This window comes from Mus pahari, chromosome 2, assembly GCF_900095145.1.
Source record: "Mus pahari chromosome 2, PAHARI_EIJ_v1.1, whole genome shotgun sequence".
Taxonomy (NCBI): Eukaryota; Metazoa; Chordata; class Mammalia; order Rodentia; family Muridae; genus Mus; species Mus pahari.
Window position 1 is genome coordinate 62,583,596 of NC_034591.1, and position 25,931 is coordinate 62,609,526.

The 25,931-nt window shown below is 37.5% G+C and overlaps 1 protein-coding gene across 2 annotated transcripts in view; it reads right to left on the minus strand.

The window, feature by feature from the left end:
- Tpk1 (thiamin pyrophosphokinase 1) overlaps window positions 1-25,931 on the minus strand; it is a 320,733-nt gene that overhangs the window by 139,807 nt on the left and 154,995 nt on the right. For both annotated transcript variants that reach the window (XM_021189978.1, XM_029535392.1), the window contains one exon: window positions 21,012-21,107. In XM_021189978.1, the coding sequence (XP_021045637.1) occupies window positions 21,012-21,107 (96 nt within the window). The remainder of the gene's footprint in view (window positions 1-21,011; window positions 21,108-25,931) is intronic.

A 25,931-nucleotide genomic window follows, 5' to 3' on the forward strand; every position in this document is an offset into this window, starting at 1 on the left:
AGAGAGAGAGAGAGAGAGAGAGAGAGAGAGAGAGAGAGAGAGAGAGAGAGAGAGAATTACCGAAAGGAGAAATAGATGCATCATCATTCTAGTGGTATTTTATCAAAACATCAAAATGTAAGTTGTACAGAAGAATGAGGAAATTTGTGGTGAGCTTCCCATTTCTGTTCGTATCAGAGTTGAGAGAATGGGGATTTAAATTTGGATAACATATGTCATGTTAGAGCTTGCAGTTTAAGACAAACCACACATTTACAGGACCCAGTAGTAGATTTAGAGTGAGTCCTCTACTCTTCTAACAGGTCAGTTTGGGACTTAGGGAAATTCAGGAAGTATGGATCCTCTGGACTGAAGGGATGAGTTCATCTTTTGAGGAAAGCATGCACTCACGGTAAGCAACCAACCAACATGTAGACAGAGTTCACTTCTGTCAGGAAATCAGCTAGGAAAACATATTCTAATTTTGCATTACAGTTCTTAGAGTGAAACCTACTGCATTCCAGCTGAGTCAGGACTATTTATGACTCCAGGAAAACTAGTGTCAGTTTGTTTTAAACTGAAGAGAAATGTACCGTCATATCCCTAACCAGAGCCTAAATTCACATGAGAAGCTAGGCCTGATGGAAGATTACTCGCTATGCAGATACTTGAATCTGTATCAGGTTCTCAACTTTTCATTAATACACTCTAGGCCTTGAGGGATTCCCATAACCTTTAAGGCTGGAATTTAATTCCCACCTTCTGCAATGGGATAGCACGATGAATAAGTAATATCTGTAAATCAGTCGCTGAATTTTTCAGAAGCAGCAGCAAGATTCCTCCTCATCACTACTCATTTTCCCTGCAGGAAGTACTTAGCAAGGCTGATGGAAACCAGCAGAGGAGCAGTGCAAGCTGCAGGTGGGTCCACAGGGTCAGCTTTGGACTTCTCAAGATCTGTTCTTCCAGCTCGGCATGGAAAATGATATTCAGATGGAGCAAGACAGATGCTACACAGATATATGTTTATAAGCTTTCCATGGTCAAATGCATATCTCTCTGACTATGCCAATGGGGCAGGGGCTTCAATCTATAACAGGCCATATGTGGTCCATGAGAGTAAGTTCATTTTGGACCTCAAAAGCACAATGCATGCACTTCTAACATTACTCATTCATGTTTGTGAGAAGTTTTGATATACATGTACGTTCCTCTGTCCAGAGGCCCATAAACCATGGTCAATTTAACAGTGTTTGCAATGGAGTAATCCATGAGTATTTACTGAGGGAAGGACCTGAATAAAGTTATAAGAACTCAGAGAAAAACTACTGGTAATAAACAGAGGCAAGAAGCCAACAAGCAGGCTGAGTTAACATAATCAAGTTACTACAGTATTGTGCTTCCCTGCTTGAAAACAGCTTTTAACTTATTTGTAGATTTTTTAAGAAAATGAATCTCTCTCTCTCTCTCTCTCTCTCTCTCTCTCTCTCTCTCTCTCTCTCTCTGTGTGTGTGTGTGTGTGTGTGCTCTGTGTGTGTGTGTGTGTGCTCTGTGTGTGTGTATGTATGTGTGTGTGTGCATGCACATGTGTATGTGTATAGGCAGGTATGGATATAAATAAGAACATAGAGGTCAGACGTCCATGTCAGGTGTCTTTCTGAATCATTCTCCACATTTTTTAAATCTTCAAAATATTTATTTACTTTGCATGCATGAATGTTTTTCCTGCATTCTTATATGTGTACCAAAGGCATGACTGGCACCCGTAGAGGTCAGAAGAACGTGTTGGATCCCGTGTAACTGGTGTTAGGATGGCTATGAGACACCATGTAGGAACTGGGAACCAAATCTGGGTATTCTGAAAGAACAAGTACTCTAACCTGCTGAAAAATGTTGCCAGGCTTCCCACATTATTTTTTGAGTCATGTTCCCTCACTGAACTCATAAATTTTGCCTAAGCTGGCTTGCCAAGGAGCTACAGGGATATAGTATTACAAGTCCCCCAACCCTGCTCAGGCCTGGGTTACTCTATCACACTGCCTAGGTTTCACATGGCTACTGTTACTCTAAAATCAGTTCCCCATGCTTACAGAGGAAGCATTTTTACCCAATGAGATCTACAGAACAATATTTAGTGGTATCTGAAAAACATTAACATGTCATTTTCATTACCTCACATATATACAATTCATATATTTATAGTTCATTAATAAGCAAATGGCAAACAAGAAAGAGATATTTATTAGTCATCCAACACTTGTTAGGACCTGTCCCAAGCACCCAAGAATGTCAAGCTCCTTCCTTTACTTGTGTAACATTGAAATGGAAGACAAAAACACACCACAGAGGTTTTGAAAGAGCATTAGCTACAACGTGGAGAATGGTAAAGGACTGAGAAATACACCTAAACCCCCCAGACCAGGAGTTGCTCTATACAGGTGAGCTGTGGCAGATTACATTCAGAATGAGGGTGGTAGGACAGACCTAAAGGGCAGGGACAAGGATGCCACAGTTGAATGGTAGGAGTTACTTCTGATAGCAGCCTGCACTAAAGCTCCATAGAATATATGAACCCAGGCATTTTCTAAAAGTGTCCAGTGTCCATTTACTAGACCTGAATGAGGAATCAGTAAATAACAGTTAAAAAAAAAAATCACTACAGTGTTGTGGCTAGCCCCAGTGCTGTTTGTATTTTGATGCTAATTCCACTTCCCCAAGAGGGGCTGCCTGGGAAAAGGAGTGAATTAAGTACTCAGGTGATTTCCTGTGAACCTTCCCCTAATGAATAAAAATTTCTAGGAACCAATCAGTGGGCAAGGAGTAGGAGTGACTTCAGGGTTGGAGAGCAAGAGGAGAGGCAGAAAAAAACGTCTTGCTTTTAGACAGGGGAGAGATTGGAGGACAATATGTAGCTAACAAGAAACCTCAGGATTAGATGGTGGAACCACCAGGATTCACCATCGGAGGAGTTATATTTAGGGTAGCTTACAAAATTAGGATGCTAGTTGCTGTGCCCAGTGATTGAGTTACCTGTTGATTCTGCACTAAGTTTGTGTGGTGTTTTCCTTCACACAGTGACTCAGTTGGGTTCCAAGGATAAAGGTATAAGCTATAAAGCGTGGGTTTGTAAGAAGTGCACCCCAAAAGACCATGGGAATCTGGAAGCATGGGGCTGGCATGGTAGTGACCTGACATTGGGAACTTAGAGAGCTGGGTAATGAGATTTCACAGCTCCCGGTCAGAGAGTCTCCAGGAGATGAGAAGAGGCCAGTGCCATGCCTGCGAAAACATAGATTGTTTTTTATACTGCACACTACACTATCTGAGTATCAGATGTGTGCATTTCTCTCCTTATGTCCAGGTTCATGTATCCAGCTGCTTTCTTTGCCATCTCCATATCCATCCCACCAGCAACTACTACAGACAAATCCCACAGAATACTGATTGGGTCTACCTCACAGTCTCTTATTTATCTTCCCTACAGAACCAGGACCAAGCCATCAACACTTAAGAGGGAATGTGAACAACCCCTATTTCTCCCATGAGTTGTAAGAGCCCCTAACAGTTACTGCTATATTTGTATTGTGTACAATCAACCTTAATACAGTAAGAAAAAGTATCAAGCTAAAATGTCAATCTTATCAAGGCAATCATTTGTTGAAAACTACCCCTCAGATTTAGAGTGAGTTTTACAAGGACTTACAAATGCCTGCAGGATTTGCCCTCTGGCAATTTCTTTGATCTTACCTCCAATCTCTTTTCCTCTTCTTCCCTTCTCTAATCTAGGAGTACTTCCCTCATCTCTCTTACTGCTTACACATCACATCTTCCTATTTCAAATACTTTGCATTTGTTACTTTTTTTCTAGAGTACATTATCTATCCCAAGATACTTATTTAATAGCCTTACTTCCTTTACTTCTCTATAACCCTCACACCGTTTGTAATACAATGCAGTGCTAAACAGTTTAATCACATAGCATGTCCTGTGGTCACTGCCAGAAATAGACTATCCTTAACATGAAGGCAGAGTGTTTCTATCTCTAGCAGTTAGAATAAAGTGTCATATACATGCAGCCAGTACATGTTCATTGAACCAATGGATGAGTGAAACAAGAACAGAACAGCAGTAGAAGAGATCATCAGATGTAAGTGGTGGAGGGAAGGAAGAATGGGACCATAGCTCAGGGAGATAGATAAAGTAGGGATTACGGGGAGTTTCAATGGAAGTATAGACACAATTAAGATACATAAATGGGGACAAAACTTGTGGGGGAATTGGGCTATGCACAGACAGGCTGGTCTCCAGTCAAGCTGAGGTCTGAACCCTGAAGGGTAATAATTTACCTAAATAGCACGGTAGGCGTTTCCCTCATGCTCCTGGAACTCTGGTACCTGCCTAAGTTACTGCCCCCCCCCCCCCCAGGTCCCATAAGAGAAGCATGGCTAAAAGTCATGTAGGCAATGGCCCAAGCTTCTGACCTTCAGGCTAAACTCCTCCCTAGTTACCTGGCAACAGTAAAGACCACAAAAAGGGTTGTTCAGCCCCACCTTGCTCTCTTACCTCTTACTTCTTACTCTCTTACTTGTCTCCCGCTTACTCCTCACTCTCACTTCTTTGTTCTCTTATCTCTCACTTCTCTCACTCTTCTCTCCTCTTTCCTTTCTCTTTGTCATCTCCTCTCTCTCTCTCTCTCTCTCTCTCTCTCTCTCTCTCTCCTTACCTCCCTCCCCTCTTTCCTCCTCCATTTCTATAATAAAACTCTAAAACCATAGAGAGTCTCTGCTCATCAAGATCCACTGTGCTCATTCTCACAGGTGTTGGGAACCTCTCTTCCCTCATCCCTCTCTCCTATAACCCTGGTTGCTTTAGCAAAGTAGCTCTGGGGTTCCCAAGTAGGGCTGCCCCTTTGACAACCCATGAAGAGTGGGTCAGCGGAATGCCCACCAGGGGCTGAGTGGAAAGTGTATGGCAGCTCTCCTAAGCCTGACTGACCACAGAATAGGTAAAACTCTGGTGGGGTGTGGGTTCCCCTTCCCCCTCTTCCCCTTGGGCCCCCTTTTTAGTTCCCAACAAAAGCTGAGTCAGTGTGGTAAGAAGATAAAGGAGGGTTCAAAGAAACCAGATGTAGGTATAATGGAAGAAACATTTGAAACATATGGAGTTTAGCATGCTTACACAGTATTGTTGACAAATATTATTGACAAAGGGTAGATAATTGAGAAATCAATTTCACTAATGCATACCAGTGAACAGTAAGAGACTATCTAGTGATAATACTCTATTGCTTAAAAATTCTATTTCTTATAATTAGTTTGTATGTTTGTGTCATGTAATTATATGTTGGTAATCACATCTATATACATGCCAACAAACACTGTGTTCTCTCTTTTTACATAGTAAATATGAAAAAAGAAAACAATCCTGACTGATTTATATGTATCTCTTACCCTCAGGTCAAGATCATTTAAAAGGATCTTATTAGTTAACAAGGCATGGTAGTACTAAAAGACATCTTTGGCTTTTCAAAGGTCATTACATTTAGTAAAGACCTATCTCAAAATCTTGTGTTATCAGGTCAGTGAGCCAACTACAGTATCAATATCTGAATAGCTAGCTACCTGAAGTTTGGACTTTAGCTGAGGGTCTGAACTGAATTTATTAGCATGTTTTTCAAGATTCTTTTCATTTCTTTCCCCTTGTAACATTCTCATTTTCTAACATTGTAAGTTAAATAGTAGTGGAAAGTGTTTTCTTTTGAAAATGAATGAAAAACTGGGCTCTACTTTAAATGTCTTAACAGAGCCACAGCAAGGCTAGCTAAGAAGTATAAAACACCAAGGGAAGACGTGATTTTACTTTTCTATTAAGGCAATAAAAACCTTTCTGTATCCAAACGATAAGTTTTTCTCTCTTTGACCTCAAAAAGACTTAGATACAGCTTGCACCATCTCCTGTAAGAACAGTGACTGTCAGCTTATTTTAATTACATTTACTTTCTAGAAATTCAATTCTGGGGATGCATAAATGGGCAGTTTCCTTGTGGCTCACCCAGATAGGGTGATCATATAATTTAATGTACATAGTGACACCTTATGGAAGTAAAAGCGGGTATTATAAATAGTTACTCCGAGAATACAGAAAAAGGGACTTTGCTGTATAAACTAAGACATTCATTCCCTGCCTCTAGACAGGAAGGACCTAACAGTAGCAAAGTCAATCTAACAAAATAAAACACATGGGTTTAAGTCAGCTTACTTGGCACATTTCCCAGTCTTTAACTTTCAAAGATCTATACTGCACAATGGTGAAAATTATAGTTAAATTATATCACATGTTATAATTTGAAAACAGAAGTGTAAGTACCATTCACAGACAAAAACTTGGGCCAAGAGAAAGTAAACAAATTAATTGGAGCTAGGATATTCTATTTAAGAAAAAAAAAACAAAAGAAAATGTCTTATAGCAAAACAAAATACTTAAAATACATGTTTTAATAAGGGTATAAAATAATTCTAGAGACTGGCATGAAACAAAGTAAAAAGGCAGAGAACGTGAAGTTTCAGCTGTTCTGGCCACACAGCACAGGCTACACTGACAAGTGGAGGCACAGACAGTCCCAGGCATCAGTCCTATGGGATCCCACTGTATCTCACCCACTGCAGGGCATGGCATAGTAAATGCCAACCTGTATGAGTATGGAATAAGCAATACTTCCAACGGTATGTTAACACATAAAGAATTCATAATTTTTCTTAAATTATTATTATTCTGCCCTCCAATACACAGCTTTGATGAATGCATGAGCATTTTTGCATGGTTAACCATACTGGCCCTTGCCTGGACAATACCTAAATGGTGACTTGTATAAAAGCTAAATAATCATATACTTAGTAATGATAGTTTCTTCTACCATCTCAAGTCTGGTTGTGCTTAAAATTAAGTTTCAGTCTTTCAGATTGTGTAAGATTCCCCTCCAGTGATGGATATTAAGCTAAGTTCTCAACTCATACCCTGCAGTAAAATTCCACAAATATTTGATGTCTCAGAACCTCCCACAAGTTTGTAATTCTCTCAACCATTACCTTTCCCTTCCTCCCTTGGGGAGGGCGTGATTAGTAATTACCAAGGATGACTACTTCATTGCCTTATTGGAAAGACAGTAAGAATGTTTGGACAGGTACTTTGTGAAACATGTTGTTGATTAAGAACTCTTTGGAACAAACAAGCAAACAAACTCACAGTGGGGCACAACATACACACACACATACAAAGAAATGACAGTAAGAAGGGGCTTAGGAAGAAGGGATTTGATGATAGATGAAATGGGAAAACAGAGGATAATGGGAAGGGACTTTGCTCAAAGAGCATTATGTGTATACTGATGAAAGTGTAGAAGAGTAAATAAAACAAAAATAAAAAGAAGGAACTGTCAGAGCGTGTTTGAGCTCAGAATGATATAAGAAATGAACACAACCAGGGAAATCTAAGCAGTATTTACTCCCCTCAGTTCATGTGGCTAAAAAAGTCCAAGATGGAAAGGCCCGACTCTTGCTGAGGAACCTCTACTGGTTTGCAGATTGGTATTCTCTATTTCCACATGGCAGAGAGCAGAGAACTGGGCTAGGGGAAGTCCACCTTTCACCTATTCTATGGGACTTCTGCTGTAGCCTGGGTGACAGCACGTTAGATAATACAAACATGATGGCACTCGCTCCAACAGATAGCATATTCTCAAGTCAAGAGTTAGGTCTCATTCAGTTTACTTTTCTCAACAGCTTGTAACAGAGTGACTAAGACACATACTAAAAGTCTATATTGGAATATTTTTCTGAGGACTCAAGGTAGAAATAAAAAAACAAACTCAACACTAATATTTACTGCTGACTTCTAGGTCCCTATTTTTTTGAAACCACTGATGGAAAAAATAAGTTTAATCTTTAAACAACTTTGCAACTAATTCATGACTTACTGTCATTACATTCTTCAATCCAACATGAAACTTTTTTTTTTTTTTAATTATCTTGGGATGTTTTTTTACCTGGAGGTGCAAATTCTTGGCCTAGAGATCACAGATTCTCTAAAAAGCAGACCTGACAAACTGGTCCTGATGACGGCGGTGACCTTTCCCTCCTTGGACTCTACATATTGTGTAGAAAGGGATGAGTTTCTTACTTGCCTCAACTCTTCCCACCCTGTGTCAATACAGACTGATATTCGTTCCTTGTGCTTGTATTGCTTTTAAACACCCATGCAACACTTTGGTTAAGATACACAACAGCATGTAGTACAATGGGAAGTTCACTCCCATAGTACTCAAATGCTTTCTAAAATTGACCCTAGAAAGGGGCCATATATTACAGGCAAACATATCAAAGCCAGCTGAAGTCAAGATGCTGTGCTTCCCCAGGGAGGGCCCTTGCACCCTCAAATTTCCTGGATGGAGTGGACCAGTTTGCCAAGCAATAGCAATGAGATCTCTAGAGATACAACAGGTATTTTTCTTAAAACAAAACAAATATGGCATCTCAGAAGATATAGAAATGCATTGTTTTGCCTTCTTAATATAAATATTCTAATAGATTCTAGGAGCAAATCTGCATGGATTTGCATTTCCACTCTCTGGAAGTAATGGCAAGGAGAACACAATACAACAATCTCTCATGAGTCTTAAAAAAAGTTATTTACATAATTTTATTCAACTTACCTCTGGTGAAAATGAAAAGCTTTGTGGAGAAAAGTCAGTAATATATTTATTGTGAGTAGAATGACAGTAAATGAGAGTGTGGATGAATAAATGGTATGAATATCATAAAGCCTCTTGGAGATAATTACAATGTCCACACCTCTCACCATCAGCATATGAACACAGTTCTAGGGAAAAAGAATTCCAAAGTATTCTTGTGAATTACACACCTTGGAGAAATGGGAAGTTGTATCGATCATGGTTTACAATGTTCACATCATAGCAACCGTCCCATGGTAGTTATTCAGATGAAATTGAAAACATATAACTTATGACATATTCCTAGGTTTTCAGTGATTGGAACTAGACTTACAAAGGTTATTGGAATTGATGTTATATAGGTGTTGTCCACTGAGGCTAAATTACTGACTGGTAGACAAATGAAACACTGAAAAGTTTGTTTTTAAAATCCGTGTAAACACACCAAAAATCGCTAAAAAATAATTCTCTAACATGCATGGTGTGATAGGACTCTCGACTTGTACAGTCTCTTTCCCTTTCTGCGGAAACTTGCTTGTGGTCACAGAGTATAAAATGTATGCTATCTGAGCAGGTAAAGAAAAGGTGCTGGGTAAAGCACAGCTGCACAGGAGGAGGTGCCATGCCCTTGATTCCCATGACCCCCACAAGTGCCTGTGACTGTTGTGCGCCTGAAGTTGATCTGCTGTCTTCTATTTTACTTTCAGTTTCTCTTTCTGGGGAATATATTTCCCCCATTACTCAGAACTAATCACTCCATAATAAAGGGAATGGATATAGTCCTCAAGAATGAGGAATGGAGGAGGTCATAAGGCTGTGGAGGATGAGGAACAGGCCTTCTGCTTGGCTTTTAGGTCCGTGGGAAAGGATCTAGACAACATTACCACAGAGGCCACAAAAGCCTACATGGTCCTTTGTAGAAATGGTTCACTGTCAGACTTGACCTTGAGTTTGGAATTATTAGGAGATTCATGTACCCTCTGGTTCAATGACTATTACACTAATAAGACAGGGTTAACTTGAGGACATCAAGGACAGAGAGTTAAAGTGATCTCAGGAAGAGGAGGTATGGATAGGAAAAGAAGGAATGTATAAAATGCAAGCAAATGACACATGGGTTTATTTTCTAGGAGAAAGGTTTGTATATGATTAGGAAGAAATAGTTTTAGAAGGAGAGCACATGAGTCTATGGAATTGTTAGGATGAGGAAACAAAGATTAGAGAATTAAAGGATGATTTTACACACATTAAAAAGCTAATAGCTTGTTCTCCTAGCTCCTGGAAGGATTAGAGATGACCATTCCTAGAGAGATATCAGAGAGAGCTAGCTGCTTTACTTGCATAAATTTGAAAACTTTGTAAGAAATCATTTTAACCTAAGCAGCCTGTCACCTGTCTGATTTTACATGAAAACAGTAGACTGCTGCCTGCTGTACTAGGAACCTCAGGAGCAGTGCCCAGCTCTCCGTGAAGAGCAAGCTGGGTAAAACATACAAGGAAATGGGCTTCTGTTCTGTGTTTAGTTTCTGTTTTAAGGAAGCAAGGTTTGGGACTAATGATATAGAATTCATAAAATATGAGGATTTCTAAGAAAAAATATTGATCAAAGCCTTGATGGTGTAGCTTTTGTAAATGAAAGACTGGGTTCAGGCTCACTGGAAAAGGCAAACGAATGGCAAGGGAGAAGGAAGAAACAAGAAGAAGGGAAATGATGCGAATCCTCGGGCAAAGGCAGAGCTCCTGAACTGACAGCTTGCATCCACTAGTGACTCAGAGTCATTATTGAATTAGTGCTGCTCCCATTCCCACCTCTGTCAGGATCCTCCTCATGCTGAGGCAGCTAGTTTTTCACACCATTTCCAAGTTTGCTGACTCTGGTCCCACAGATCTGTGTTTTTTCGCATGTGGTCATTTGGAATAGCAATGAGACCACCCTGCATCATGAACACTTCTCACCCCACAGTATTTCTTGCTTTGCCTTGGCCATAAAATAATACTTAGCTTCATGTGCCTTTCTAACATAATACCTCAAATGCCTGGTTTCCACTTCTGGATGAGTAAAAATTGGCTATTTGCAGTGTTTTTCATGCATTATTTCCTCAGTGCTTACTAGTATAAAATTCGCGTCACTGTTTTTGTGTAGTTTATAATGGGTAGCTATCAGACTTGCTGTAGCATAATCATTTGATATTGCAAGATGGTGAAATATAAATAGCTTATGTTTCTACCATTAAGAAGAATAGAATGTTTTGGTGGCAAATTTGTACTTGGTATTAGCACTTTGATTTCTAGATATGAGTTGGACCATTTTATAATGTCAAGTGAAAATGTCACTGCAATGATACTAATTACTTAATGCTTACTCCTTTCTTACAGTGCAGTTAGTTTGCATACATACTAATCCATGTGACTACAATATTTATCATGTCATGCTTAGATTTACATTGGAGATATTCACAATGCTATTTAACATATTGCTGAATAGTCTGGATATGAGTACCATAGTAAATTTATAATCTGACTACAATATTTATTTGATAATAATATTCTACAGAAATATTTTATTTCTATGGATGCTTTTAAAAGTCAGCATTCTTCAGGTAAATCTTATAAACACCTGAAATTGACCAAAGGTAATCAATATAAGTTCAGACAGTACTGTTTCCTAATGTGCTTAAGAGTATCTTGATTCAACAGATTACAGTAGGAAAGATACACATTCATGTATGTTTAGACAGGAAGATACACATAAGAGAAGCGGGTGTGCTGCTATTTCTATTCCACATATGTTGACCTTTGGCTATGGATAGTGCCCTGACCATGAACATTATATTGAACTGCTCTTAAGAAAGAAGAGCAGCAGGGACACCTGAAAGCATTTTCTACTTCCATCTCCAGAGCCAAGGGTGGAAACTGAGCATGCACAAGTCCATCTTCTGTTACTCAAAGGGAACTTTCTGAGACAATAATGTTCATGAGATAACATAGAGAGAAAATACTTCAGCAGAGGGAAAGAGTCATGGATCTCCCTGAGTACTAATGAGGCCTCACTGAGGATACACCTCTGAGATATGTTAGAACATCAGTTCAGGATTCTCAGGCATGACTTAGTACCTACACAAAAATCACTTTTTAAAAAAAATATACAGGGCTGGAGATGGCTCAGTGATTAAGAGCACTGACTGCTCTTCTGAAGGTCCTGAGTTCAATTCTCAACAACCACATGATGGTTCACAACAGTCTGTATGTACAGTTTACATACATAAAGTAAATAAATCTTTAAAAAAATAAATACAGCATTATCAGTGTAGATCAGGCATGACTTAGTACCTAGAAAAATCACTTTTTAAAATGAATATACATTATTAGTGTGGATGATCTTAGTTATTAATGCAGGTGTTATTATATTTAATATCTTGCCAAAAGGAAAAAATGAGGAGGGATTTCTATTTATTAAACTAGTGCATGCTACTTCATGACAACTCATCTTGTGGAAGGCCTCAAGACACTGTCTCTTATTCCAGAGCTGGTTTCTGAATCTTCATAATGGTATAAAATTCCTTTTCATATAATGCCCTATGTCTTCTAAAGAGTACCCTCACAAGCACCAAGGATGTCACTCGATATATTAATAGGAAATTCCATCTGGCAAGTGAGTCATAAAGCTGAGATTCCTGGTAATCAGATAAACATAACCTTTGTCCTGGGGCCTATAAACACACACTGCTCTTCTTCCAAGAATGAATTAGACTGCCAGAGCCTCTAAGGTAGGACACCTTTTATGTCTCTAGCCCATCTCCCAAACCACTTCAAAGTACCAGTTTTATCTATTTTCTCTTGTTGCACAGTACTATAAAACAGATTTCTGTTCTCTGTGAAGGAGAAACAGATGTGCGTTCCTCTTTGGAAAGCCTCTGAAAATGATGTAGAAAACAATATGCTAGTACCTGATGGCCAGAAACCTCTTCTCCTTGCATGCTTGTCTCTCACTCAGCCTGTACAGGTTTTGTTCCAATTCCTGTGGCACTTGCCAAAGAGAACAATGCTGCTTCTGTACTACAGGGTGAGGGTTGGTGTACATGAACATACTGATATACTGCTGATCATGTGAAGATAGATACAGTATTTATTTCATATTCCTTTCTAAAAGTTCATAAAACACTAACTATTCAAGCTCCTAACATTCCTTTGAGGTAGACAGGCCCAGACTCCCAACACCCCCTTCCCTAAAGATAGTCAAGCTTGTAGCACATGCCTTACAAACACTGGCTTAATTACATAATTGCTGTTGGAAAGTACAAGGTCTTCTATCACTTCTTTAAGACATATGTGTTATCATCAAGTTCACAATGGCAATGCCTTATGAAGCAATCAGTATATTTTTGGTTTCTCTTGACATGTGCAAGTGACTTAAAACACAGAAAAGAGGTAGAAGCTCTAGAAGCAACAACTTATACATCACAGAACAAACTTAATGTAAGATCTTAATACTTTTACATTACATACAATACACATTGTATCAAAATCCTATAAAACAATCATGTTATATCATATATAGAGATATGTAAAACCATATATAATACATTATCATATAAAATATATTTTACATTATTATAGTATAATACAATATAAATACTGGATATACCCATGTCAATTACTACGTATCTCTAAAAGAGAAGCATTTTCATTTACAATGGAACATAATCTGTGGAATCAGAACAGGATTTGAAAATTAAAGCAAGCAATAATGTCTAATAACATTTGATAACAAGGCTTACTAAATAGGATTCCGAATTTGACCATGTTCATGCTGGAACTCCTACACGTTCCAGGCACCGTTTGGTTACGGTGGTACACATGAACACCTGTTCATATGAAGTATGCATTTTACCATTTAAAGATATATTAAAAATTACTGAAAGCGAAAAATGTCACATATGCCATTGTGCTGAGGAGATAAGAGACCAAGGAAGAGTGAGTGTAAGGCAAACTGACCCAGTAGACTAGAAAGGAGGAGTGAGGAGTTCTGCAACTACAGAGGCAAGAAAGGCCTGGTTCCTATGCGCTACATTCTACATTCTCATTACAAAGAATATTTGTCATTCCAGTTTTCCTTAGATGATCAGGGAAACGATGAATACACAGGTTGTATAACTACCTGCAGCACATGTGCAGCATCTACTATATACCTGAGTTACTCCATGGTTACCTGTCTGTCTCTTGTATTAGATTGGATAGTATTAGAGGTCATAAGTTACCATATGACTCTGTATGTTATAAGGCAAATTAACTCTCATATTTTACAAGGAATAAAATGGAGACTTATACAGCTGTTTACTATCACATGGCTAAACAGAGGTCCAAGTGTTGACCAAGAACTTGAGCACCTAGATTCTAGTTACAATGCTATAAATACTAGTAGCTTAGAAAAATTTAAATTATAATTGCTTTTATAATAAATATCCTCATTATTACTAATGATGGATATGAGGAGGATATGAGAGATTCTACTCAGATGTTTGAGAAGAATGAAAGAAAGCTACTAGCATGCATCAGAATGAATGTGCAAAGAATCCTCTGGCAAGTATACACATGCCACTAGAAACACATTTAGTCATTGGCCTAGTTTTAGCAAATACATAAAACAATGGTAGACAATTAATGATTTAAAGCAGATGCACAATTAATATGTAGTGTGTTACTTTTCAGAAAAAGGAGGGACTAAAAATAGGTGAACAAAACCTAACAAAATAACACAGCTAATGTAGCACCAGTAAGACTGCAAAAAGCTGCATGCAAGAGAGGGAAACCAGAGAACTTTAAGTAAGTGTGATCAACCATTGTGTAGTAGATAAGGTAGCTTAAATGTGTATATAGGTGGAAGATGGCAGTGCCACTGAGTGAGATATTGTGAGCAGGATGATGAATTCTGTTTGGCACTGAAGTTCCTCTGTCTCACTGTTAGCTAATAGAAATATAGCTTTGTGGGTTTTTTTGTAGTAGAGCTATAGATTAGGGTGGTATTAGTACAGAAGTGATAACAGAAGCTAAGGGAGATAGCAGAAGGAGTAGGAGGCAAGAGTGAAGCAATGTCAACACTGAGGGACCTAGGGAAAAGAGGGACGATGAAGAGTCATGAAAGGTTAGCAGACCACCTAGAGAATGCAGAAATAAAGAGCAAACTTTCTGAATCCATTTGGTTACTACACCTCATGAGGCTAGGGATATGGAGAGATAGTGAAGTCCTGGGCTGCTCCTCCAGTTTAAATGCCTCCAAGTGTCAAACTAAGATTTCCTAGCAAACTTTTCATCTAAAATAGTCACTTAAACATGAAGCAGAGAATCAAATGGGAAGCATTCTAAGGGCATCCTTTAAGGTGAGTGAATTCACTCACTTGATTTTCCTGCATCTAAGAAGCACCCTTCTTTTCAACACCGTGAACAGTATCACATATGTTCTGTGCAAGGCTCTATGGGAACAATACATTTAAGGTAGGGTATATTTCTTCTATTTAACTGTTACTCTGAACCATTTTTAGATTACAAGGTTATAAGGGTAATAAAGACATGTACTTTACCCAGGTATCCTGTGTTAGCATCTTATAATCATGGAATGTTAATTACAACTAGTACTGAAGCTGTTTACTTCTGACCGTCCACATTCCACCATCTGCCTATCAACACCATTTTTTCATTCACACACCAATACAGACTAGGAAACTACATTAATTTGTCATGCATTCTTAGTCTTTTCTGACCTGTGATAATTTCTCAACAGACAGACAGACTGCCTGATAGGAAATATTACATTTTGTTTCAGATCTGGTTAAAGATATTGGCTCGTTAACCCCATCAGACCAAGTTCCTGCTACAGCAGGAATGACGTGAATGTCTATATACTGAGTTCCCAGTATAAGAGAACATAGCAACACCTTTTTACATTTTGCTAGGGAGGCTAGGCAGGGGAGTTAATTATGCTCAGGGGCTTAGGTCTAATAGGATTAAAAAAAAAAAAAAAGACACGTGGAAACACTTGGAAAACTGTGAAGCTCTCAGAGACCCATGGGTCCTCCTACATTCCAATGGATAAAGCTTAAATTTCATTTTCAAGTGAGGTATTTTTTCAAACAAGTCACTTGTGATATATGATTACACAAAATAAAGTCATCATAAAAATAATGTATAACTAAATTTAACATGGGTAACAAATGCCTGTAAATAGTCTAAAATACATAGTACTTGCTGATGTGTAAGGGCAGTGTACTTATATGCATGAAAGAGTTTAAACGATGGACAACCTATAATTCTTAGCACAGGCCTCAGGCCTCATCACAATGGAGAATTCCAATCCAGACACAAGACTATCCTAGGTTAGTTTTGTTTGGATAGTAACTGGTTATCCTGGGCTGCAGAATGATGACCTAGTTCAGCAAAACAAAAGAAATATATGTGTGTGTAGATATAAAAATATAGCTGCAATTGAAGTTATCGAATCTACTGTCCTGCAATACCAGTAAATGCCTCAAGGAGACATATCCTGTCATTTTCAGTGTCTTAAATTATAGACTTATTCCTGCTTCATTCAAAGAATGTGCACACCACCTTTTATGGTGCTTGAACTCACAACATTTAATGCTTCCTACTGAATTGTATGGTTTAGATATAAAGTGTTTAATCACTTGAGCACTGGAAAGTAAGTGTTGTTTAAGGAGCATTCATATCAGATGTCATCCTGATATTGAATAATTCAAGATTCCATTACACATAAGGAATACTGCCCCATGAAAGCAAAACACTAGAGTCGCATGCATAAGAGAAGCCTTCTGCACAAGAGTGGGACTTGAGGGCAGATGAGTTTGAAATAAAGATAATTCATGGGATTTTTTTCTTCAATTAATCTCATATTTAAGACAATAAACTCTTTCAGGTTAAGAAGAGTCTTGAATGAAAATACTGCAAAGTTCATCATGGCATGGTACAGCCTATATTGGATACTCCATTTATAATCAAATTTTTATTTTGCAGCAGGAACATGTACCTTCTGTTATAAATTGGTGACAAATTTATCTTTATAAATTATAAGGAAATCAAGTAGAAAAATGTGTTTTATTAGGAAAAGAGAAGCATAAAGGATTATTTCTTATACTTCATATAGATAATTTAGGAAGAAAAATTTAAAAGCTGTCATGATCTCATGCTGTGATAAAAGGATGGATGTGGGGGATAATGTATTATTTGCTTTTCTAATGTTTACTTCTTGCTAATTCATCAAATTAGAAAATGTATTCCAGGTTTAAAAAAATCCAATAGAAACTAACAGAAACTACTTCATCAAATTGAATACATGGTAATGTAATAGTAACCGACAATGAAATAGAGCAACCACAGCAGTATGCTGTAAGGAAGGTTCCATGAATGTGGCTTCTGCCTCAAAATAGGCTACTGAACAGAGCCAACCCTTCTTCTACGGCAATGTGAAATAATATGGCTATGTGCTGAGATGAAGGGAAATGAATGACAGAGGCATTGTGACAGGCATATGATGACTAGAGGATAAACAGAACTGGGGTCCTGGGAACATCAATCCAGCACACAAAGTAGCAAATAAATGACTAAAGAGAGATTAGCAAGTACAATCTTGCTAATCTTGGACAGAGATGCAATTCATAATCCCAGAGGAGAATGGACAAAATACTGTTACATTCAGCTATTCACAAAGGTGCAACATATAGAAACCCATGAAATACTGATTTCTGTACTTCTTGGTTTAGTATTTTCAGACTTCCCTTGGTCGCAGGAAACTGAAGGTGCAGACAAGGAATGTGCAGTTGAGGGCAGACTACTCCCACTGTGCTTCACAACCTGAATGACAGCTACCTCCAGAAGTTTTATCACGAGCAACATAGTCTTCAGTTTACCCATGCTGTCTCTCTCTGTCTCTGTCTCTGTCTCTGTCTCTGTCTCTGTCTCTGTCTCTGTCTCTGTCTCTGTCTCTCTCTGTGTAGGTATGTAGGTCCATGCACAGAAGTTGGGTGTTTTCCTTAATCACTACCTACCTGTTTTTCTGTACTAAGGGCCTCTCTCTGACCCTGGAGCTCAATACTCAGCCACACAGTCTAGCCTAGATTCACCTGTGTTTGCCCCCTCAGTGCTGGGGCTATAAATGCATATAAACATATTACTCTTACATGGTATTGAGGATTTCATTTAGTTCTTCATGCTTGTGTATCTATTTGTGCTATCGCCTCACTCACTAAGTATACTACTTAAAATACTAAAACAATAATCATTTCCTCCATTATAAGCTTCTCAAACTGTTCCAGGTCCAATGAAACAGAGGAGGCTGGCAAGAAGCCACACCAACATAGTCACATCATTCTAGCATGCTAAATATTTAAATTACAAGCACATTAAAAAGTTGGTGCAAAAAGATGTCTCAGTTCCTCTTAAAAGTAAACATACAGACCCTGTGTGATAGAGGCAACAGCTTATCCTCAAAGGTGGGAATGGCCTTGGTTGAAATAATAAAATATTTCCGCGTATAATTTAGTCATTTTTCATGATTAATATTCCTTGTCCATTCCATGGCTAGGAAAACACATCCATGTCTTGCTCAGCATTCATTGGAGAAGCTTCCTCCTGAAGTAGATGACAACAAATACAGACCCAAAGCCAACTAGGTTATATCCCTCCCAAATGCTCCTGTGAATAAAGTTCTACCAGGTCCAGTCAACTGGGCATAATATTAAAAAATAAAAAAGGAACTGGTTCTAAATGCTACATTGGGATTTCATATCTCTACAATGCTTCTCATGCTATACAAAGTATGTATGCTTTTCTTCTATTGACTCAGCTCATATTAATTCTCAGTCTTACCTGAGACCCTGAAAAATGGGTATGGTGTTTTCGTACCTTTCCCAAGTTATCTGTCCTTGCTTCGTGGTGCAGAGATTTTAAACTTGCTTTCTTCCTCTGCTGCTGTGCTCCTATTGACTCGCCACAGCCTCTCTGATAAACTTCCCATTAACTGTGCCATTCTTTATATTTATAAAACACCAAACTCACCAAATATACAGACTATCCCTTTATGCATTAAGTATCTAAAATCTGTACCTGACACCAACTTCTTGGTTGGATAGTAAAGATGAGAAGAAAACCAAAATCCTTTAAAGTGTTTAGAGTCATAAACACTTTATGACAGAAAGGGGAGGGAATATGGTAAGTTTTAGTACATCCAAAGAAGAGCCTTTAAGCACAGGCTGGATGACACAGGCTTGGAGCATTCCAGAGGCTGTGACCACTAGGGCAAGCATGACTGCATTTTCCTCCACACAAATGCTCATGCATACTGCTATCCTGCTACATCCCCCTCAGTACAAAGCACAGGAATCCAGGCTTTTTCCTGCAAACTCCTGAGCCAAGGCTGATCTCTCCCAGCAGCAGCAGACCTAGGACTGGCAGAACTGAAAGACAAGGTCATTGCTATGTGTGCATTCTGCTGGTCCTCTAGCAGGGGCCTCATTCAAAACTCCTCACTGATTGGACTGAATAATAACATTTAACAATAATTCCTATTATAATTATTTGCCTATTTTGAAACTTTTTTTTCCAGATATTTTGTTTACCCTAGTCTATGAGTTTCCTGTATGTGGAGATCTTGTTGAATTTAGATAACATTGTTCCTTTTGAGAAACAATGGCTGCATTATAGATACTATCAGTTATACAAAAATGGGACTTGTATAACTACATTTCTATTTTTAATAATTTTAACAGAAATGCTTGAAAAAGAGGCACAATTGTAAAGATTTACAATATTTTCTTAATACACTCGAAATCAGCTACATAGGGTTAATTGCCATATATAGATAATTCTCCATGGGTTATTTTCTTTTTTACTAAACAAGTATTAAATTATAGCAATTTACTGCTGGAAGAAGCATGAAATATTTGGTATAGTTCAGCAAAGCCACAACAGAGATGAGAAATGTTCACAGAATTACTTTCTTGTGTCTGCACATTGAACTATTTGCCAATTATGACAGTTAACAAGGTTTTTCTTCAAAGAGAAAAAAGGATTTATTCCTCAACTTAAAATGTATGTGCTGGAGTAAATCCCTGAGGGACCACACTCCTGGGGAATAAGTTCTTTTTAGAGTTGCTTCTCCTAAAGCCACATTATGCTGGCAGGTGGCTACTCACTGTGTTTTATGAATAAATAATCCAGTGGATCTAGCTCACTCCCCGTTCACAAAAGTAGGCAAGGTACTCATCCTCTTTTGCTTTCCTTGAGTGGTGTAAGAAAGAGTGTCTGAGAGTGAAGTAGGATGATGGTGGAAAGAGATGAGAAATTCTTCACAACTTTACCTTCCTTCTCTGCTGCAAAGGGTAAAAGACACTAGCAGTAGCTAAGACATTAAGGAAGCCTTGTGAAGAGAAAAGCACATAGCATGTGAATACAAATAATGTAAAAAGAGTATGAACTGGTCTGAGGTGTCCTTGAAAGCAACCCTACTACAGTAGATTGATGATATCACATTGGCATGCATTTGCCAATACTTGTGCTACCCAAAGCATTCTAATATACAATGATGTTTTCTTGGTATAAAATTATACAATTAATAATGCATATTGGTTTGTTACTGCTTTTGCTAGAATTTACTATAAAATATTTCATTTAAAGCTTTAGTTATATTTCTAGGTGTTTAGTGAAACAAAAACCTAGAACAAATTTTATACCACTTCAACAGGTATTGAAAGTATACGAAATACAGGCTGTGTACTAATTAATTTAATTGAACATTTGAGTGATGAATAAAGAAATTATTAAAGAATAAATAAATGCAAATCAGTAGATACCTTCTCTAGCTAAAAAATAATAAAGGTGATATTTTATTTCTTTACATATACTTTGCAGTGATGGCTCATGGGCCAAATCAAGACCATGTTTGTTTTCCACATAAAATACACAACATTTAAACAGAAATATTTCAAAACATGTGTGGCTATATCTGTCAACAGTGTGTAAAAATGATGATTCAATGATTACTTTAGGAAGGCACAGAAACCTGTTTGGGTTACTTTATCCATTGGTTAGGTCACCTATTTATACCATGCAACTCCAAGTCATCAATATTTGTGCTCTTTTATCTATACACCCTCAGTAACATATCTGCAACTCAGTCCAGATTTACATGATACACACAAAACAGAGAAAGTCATAAATAACAACAAAGGAGTAAATAACTACATAGGCTTCTTTGCATCTTAACTACCAGAGCCTCCCTTTTGGTATTAATGGATCTTACCTGAAGTTCTTTTTCCTCTATCTTCCTTTGGAGCACTTGAAGACACTTGGTAAAGTCAGTGTGGTCTTGGTCAGGAGTTGAAATAAGATCACAGCCCTATGTGTTGAAGACAGAGAACACTGAGAATTAAGATTTCAGTGCATGATCAAAAGGACAAGCTCTAAAAGTAAAGACAGCCTATCATTAGATAAATCCTGGGAGGCCAGTACTAATTCCTCATTAGAATCAGCATCATTATCTTCATATCTATTTTCTTTCACATAAAGAGACATATCAAAAATTAAGTTACAATTAGGAGATAATTATGTCAATCATTTTCCCTAAGAGAAGTACATATTTTAACATGTAATCTGTCCTTCAGAGATACTGATGTGATAAAATTCAAGATTAACATAAGAATTTAATACATGTATAATTTAATTATACTCACAGTAAAATTACCCGAATTAAAAATCAAAGTATTTCTTTAAAAACTCTAATTTATTTAAGCAGACTACATCACTTCAGTTACATGAATAGACAAACTAGCATTAAAATTGAACTAGTGATTGTATTTTATACTTTAGGTACAATCTGTCTTACAAGATTCTATTATAGTCTTACTCATGTGAGCAGTAGCAGAAAGAGCTTCCACCAGGCACATATGAATTATCTTTGAGACATAATGGGGTGAAGTTATAATTTCCTTGCTTTCTTTATAACATCTCACCATCTGCAAGGCAACTAAGCCCTTTCTAAAGGACAAAGCCAGGAGAGGGCAGCTTACCATCTCTTATGCACTTAGATGGCAAAAGGACCTGTGCCTTAAAAAAGACATCTTTCTCAGTGTCATACAGAGGCAAAGGTGTATAAAATCAGAAGAGGGTGGGAGTCCATACTTCTTAATTCATAAATGAAACAATTCTCTGACTCTGACAAGGAGCTGAGTAAGGGAAAGTTAAACATAATCTAGTGTTTAAGAGTTGCCATTCAAAGAGTTTTCAAGGATACAAAACACCCATACGGACTCCTAAATTATTCTAAAAACCATCCTCAGTAGATTTAAGGCTTCTTCTTTTACCTCAAGGCCTCTTTAAATATGTCAAGCTCAACCTCTACTTCATTCATTTATGACTTCCTCACAATGGAGTGACCAGTGAAAAAATTAATTTCTCACTATTCAGAAATATATGATGCTCTAAAAGGAATATATGTCATCTTTACAAGACCAAAGACATAATTTCCTCATCCAAAAAGAATATTGAAATTTGCTATAATTACCAAGCAAGGGTATGAAGAAGCAACTGATCTAAAGTTAACAGTCTTAAAAGAAAGACATATGCGAGTCACTTAGGGATATTAAAAGAATGACAGATAAGGCTGTCACCAACTATCATGATATGGAGAACTCCCTGAGGGTAGGAATTGTGTTTCTTTCGGTACTATTTCCAATTTTGGCACCTGTCTTCTATATAGTAAGTGTCTAATAAATATTTCCATGAATAATAAATACCTAATAAATATTCCATGCAGCACAGGAATATATTATATAATAAATATGTTAAATATACATAAATTTATAGACTTTTATAGCAGTGTGTACTGGCAATAGGCTGGGACAGTGTCTTCTTGCTAAACATACCACATTTACCAACTGAAATTTTGTCTTTCTTTGTAAAATTGTGACAACAAAACAACCTCATAAAAGAAAATAAACCTAAACAGGCAAATACAAACAGCAAATGATGATTCACAGAGGAGTCATCCCCCAGTTATCCTCACATCATCCGCAGACAGACACAGAGACAGTGCTAGATGGGCAGAACAGAACTGAGAATCACTGCACACTGTTAGAGATTAAGGGGCTACAATTGCCTCGACGACTCTTGTCAGCTACACAGTAATATAATGAGGGGGGCACATAGATAGAAACATTGTGGTTATTCCCATGAAAGGACATATATTAACTTTCTGAAACCAAAAAGCCTTATATTTCTTGAATCAGCTCAATGAGAATGATACTTAAATTAAAATATGCCTTCTATGCAAGTTGGAAACAGTTACCCAGGGCTAGTGAAGTCATACATCTTGAAGATAAACCACTTCAATAAGCCAGCATAATTCCTAATTAAATTCTAAATATTTATCAATATGCACAGATGACTGTAGTTCTCACCTCACATCAAAGAAACGTCCCTTTGCCACAGGTGGAAACCATTAGAGACCACAACTGACCAAAATGCAGAGAACAATACATTTCATAGTGCCTAGTAGCTACTGATACATACGTAATTGTGTGTGCATGCACACACACACACCACACCACCACATACACATACACCATGTACACACACAAAATCAGAACTCCTATGCAGGTTCTACAGAAGAAGAAGAGAAAATATTCTAAGAGTGAGAGGAGCACAAAGTTTTTTGTGACATGTGTCTCCTGTCTCCTAGAAATGTTAGCAAAGTTACACCCATCAAATCTCATTAATAAGTTTGTCTCAACAAGGCCCAAACAGTGTTGGCACCAATGGACAAGTTAATATGGAAAATGGAATGCTTGAATCTTAGACAAAGAACCATGAGGAATACTGAGAGCAGAAGAAATAATCTTCTCCTGGGAAACCACTGGAACCTAGTTATCCAATACCAAATGGTCAGCCATGAAGTCGTGTGTGTGTGTGTGTGTGTCTGTGTGTGTGTGTGTGTATACTTACATGTATAAATGTGGGAGCAATTATTTTAAAAAAGAACATGAATTTGAGACAGAGCAAGGCAACTGAGGATACAAGACTGTGATGATTTGAGCTGCATCTAAGCTGACAGCCTGCATCCTGCAGTCTAGCTTATAACATATCAGAAAGTCAAATACAAGCTGCAAATGGAGGGAAATAAGAGGATATAAAATAGGGAGGGGGATATTTGGGGGCATTATGAAGGTATTTGGAAGTAGATCCTAAGAAATAAATGAGATGAAACTACACTGTATATCATATATATATATATAGTATATATATATATAGTATACAGTGTATATATATATATTCTCTCTCTCTCTCTCTCTCTCTCTCTCTCTATATATATATATATATATATATATATATATATATATATATATATCATACATACATGTATGTATTATACCGCCCTCTACACAGTGACTTAATTGTTTCTCAGGTCCTCCAGTAAAAAAGTAAATCCAGTAAAAAGAGAAGTAGGAGACAGCAAAGAATAAGATGGCACATAAATAAATTATTCACCAATCCTTATGTGTCAACCTTAGGGAGATACTTACCATGCTAAACAAAAACTAACTTCACAAAGTCAGAAGCACCAGGGCATTGAACAGTTTTCACTGATTTGACATTTTCTTTATTAAAAACTTAAAGCCCTCATGACACCCAAACCTCAAAACTTAGAAGAAAAGGCCATGGTGCTTAGCATTAGAAGGACTTAAGTTTCTAATTAGCAGCCTGCAAGATTAGTTTTCAAGTAGCAATACATACATTTTAACTAGATACACACTGAAAAACCAACAAGGTTAAAACTACAATGACCTTAAATTGTTTCAAAGTTCTTTTGCTTGGTGAAAACTGCATTATCATTGATTTTTCAGGGTTTCATAAAAAGCAGGGCCTCTTAAAGCAAGAAAGTATTACTATTTTATGAGCCAGCAGGTGGCTCCAATTTCACACTGCATATACTTGTATTTGATTTTTTTGTCATTTAAGAAGTAGATATTTACATAACTTAATTCTACTAAGCTCTCGCTATGAATATGTTACTCTCTCAAACTGGATTATGATTTCTTTAATATTATATTTCATTAATTGTAGTTCACCCTGACTTATAACAAAAACATCTGGGCTTATACCACAAACTTCAGTATATGTTGATTTTATTCTAACCAAAAATAATATTTTGAAGATGTGGAGCCACAGTACTGATGAGGACTCTTCTTATGTCACAAACACTAGAGGGAAAAGTGGGAAGGAAGGAAGAGCAACCACTATAACAATTCTGTTCTAGCTTCTGAGTTGACAATAATCTCATTCATCAAGCATCTCTCAACCCATAAATGCATATGAGAAAAACTTACATAAACTTAACTATAAGTTACCATAAAACTATTGTTTAGGGCTATATGTCTGCAGTTCTGTTAATGTTGCGCAGCCTGGGGAAGGGGAGAATAGTAGCTCTCTTCTGATTTGCTTAACAAGCATGAAATCCAGTGTTGAAGACTTATTATCATATGAAAAAGGGATCTACTAATTACTAAGAACAAGGTCCAGCAGAAATAAAACATGAACACTAGTAGCATAAATTATATTTGATTACTCATGAGGAAAAAACCAGAAAGATGGTCTCATCTTCCTCTTGACAATCAGAAAAATATCCTAGAAATGCTTGCTTATATTTAATATATGCCTGAAAAATTGCTTTAAGCTCATTTGTAAATAATGTTTTTTTTTTCTTTTGGTGTGTTGTTTGAACATCTGGAACAATATTTTGGCATTTGTGCTAAGCCACATTCTCAACTTTATCAGAAAGCCCTGTACTTGAAGAATAAACCTGCCCCCACTAATCCCAAACCCACCCTTTCTGCAGGCTGGGATCTGTTCACTGTGATAAGTCTCAAAGCAGTATCACTAGATCACAAGCCAAGGAAATGTTTTGAAAAATTCCTCACAAAATGGCTTACATTTCATAGTATGTACACATAAGTGGATATTATATATCATATTTTATCATTCACACATAGTTATGTATAATTGATACAAGCAAAAACTATGTCAAAGGCCTACATTACTCAAAATCTCAATCTCTTTCTCTCTGTCTCTCTGTCTCTCTGTCTGTCTCTCTGTCTCTCTGTCTCTCTGTCTCTCTGTCTCTGTCTCTGTCTCTGTCTCTCTCTCTCTCTCTCTCTCTCTCTCTCTC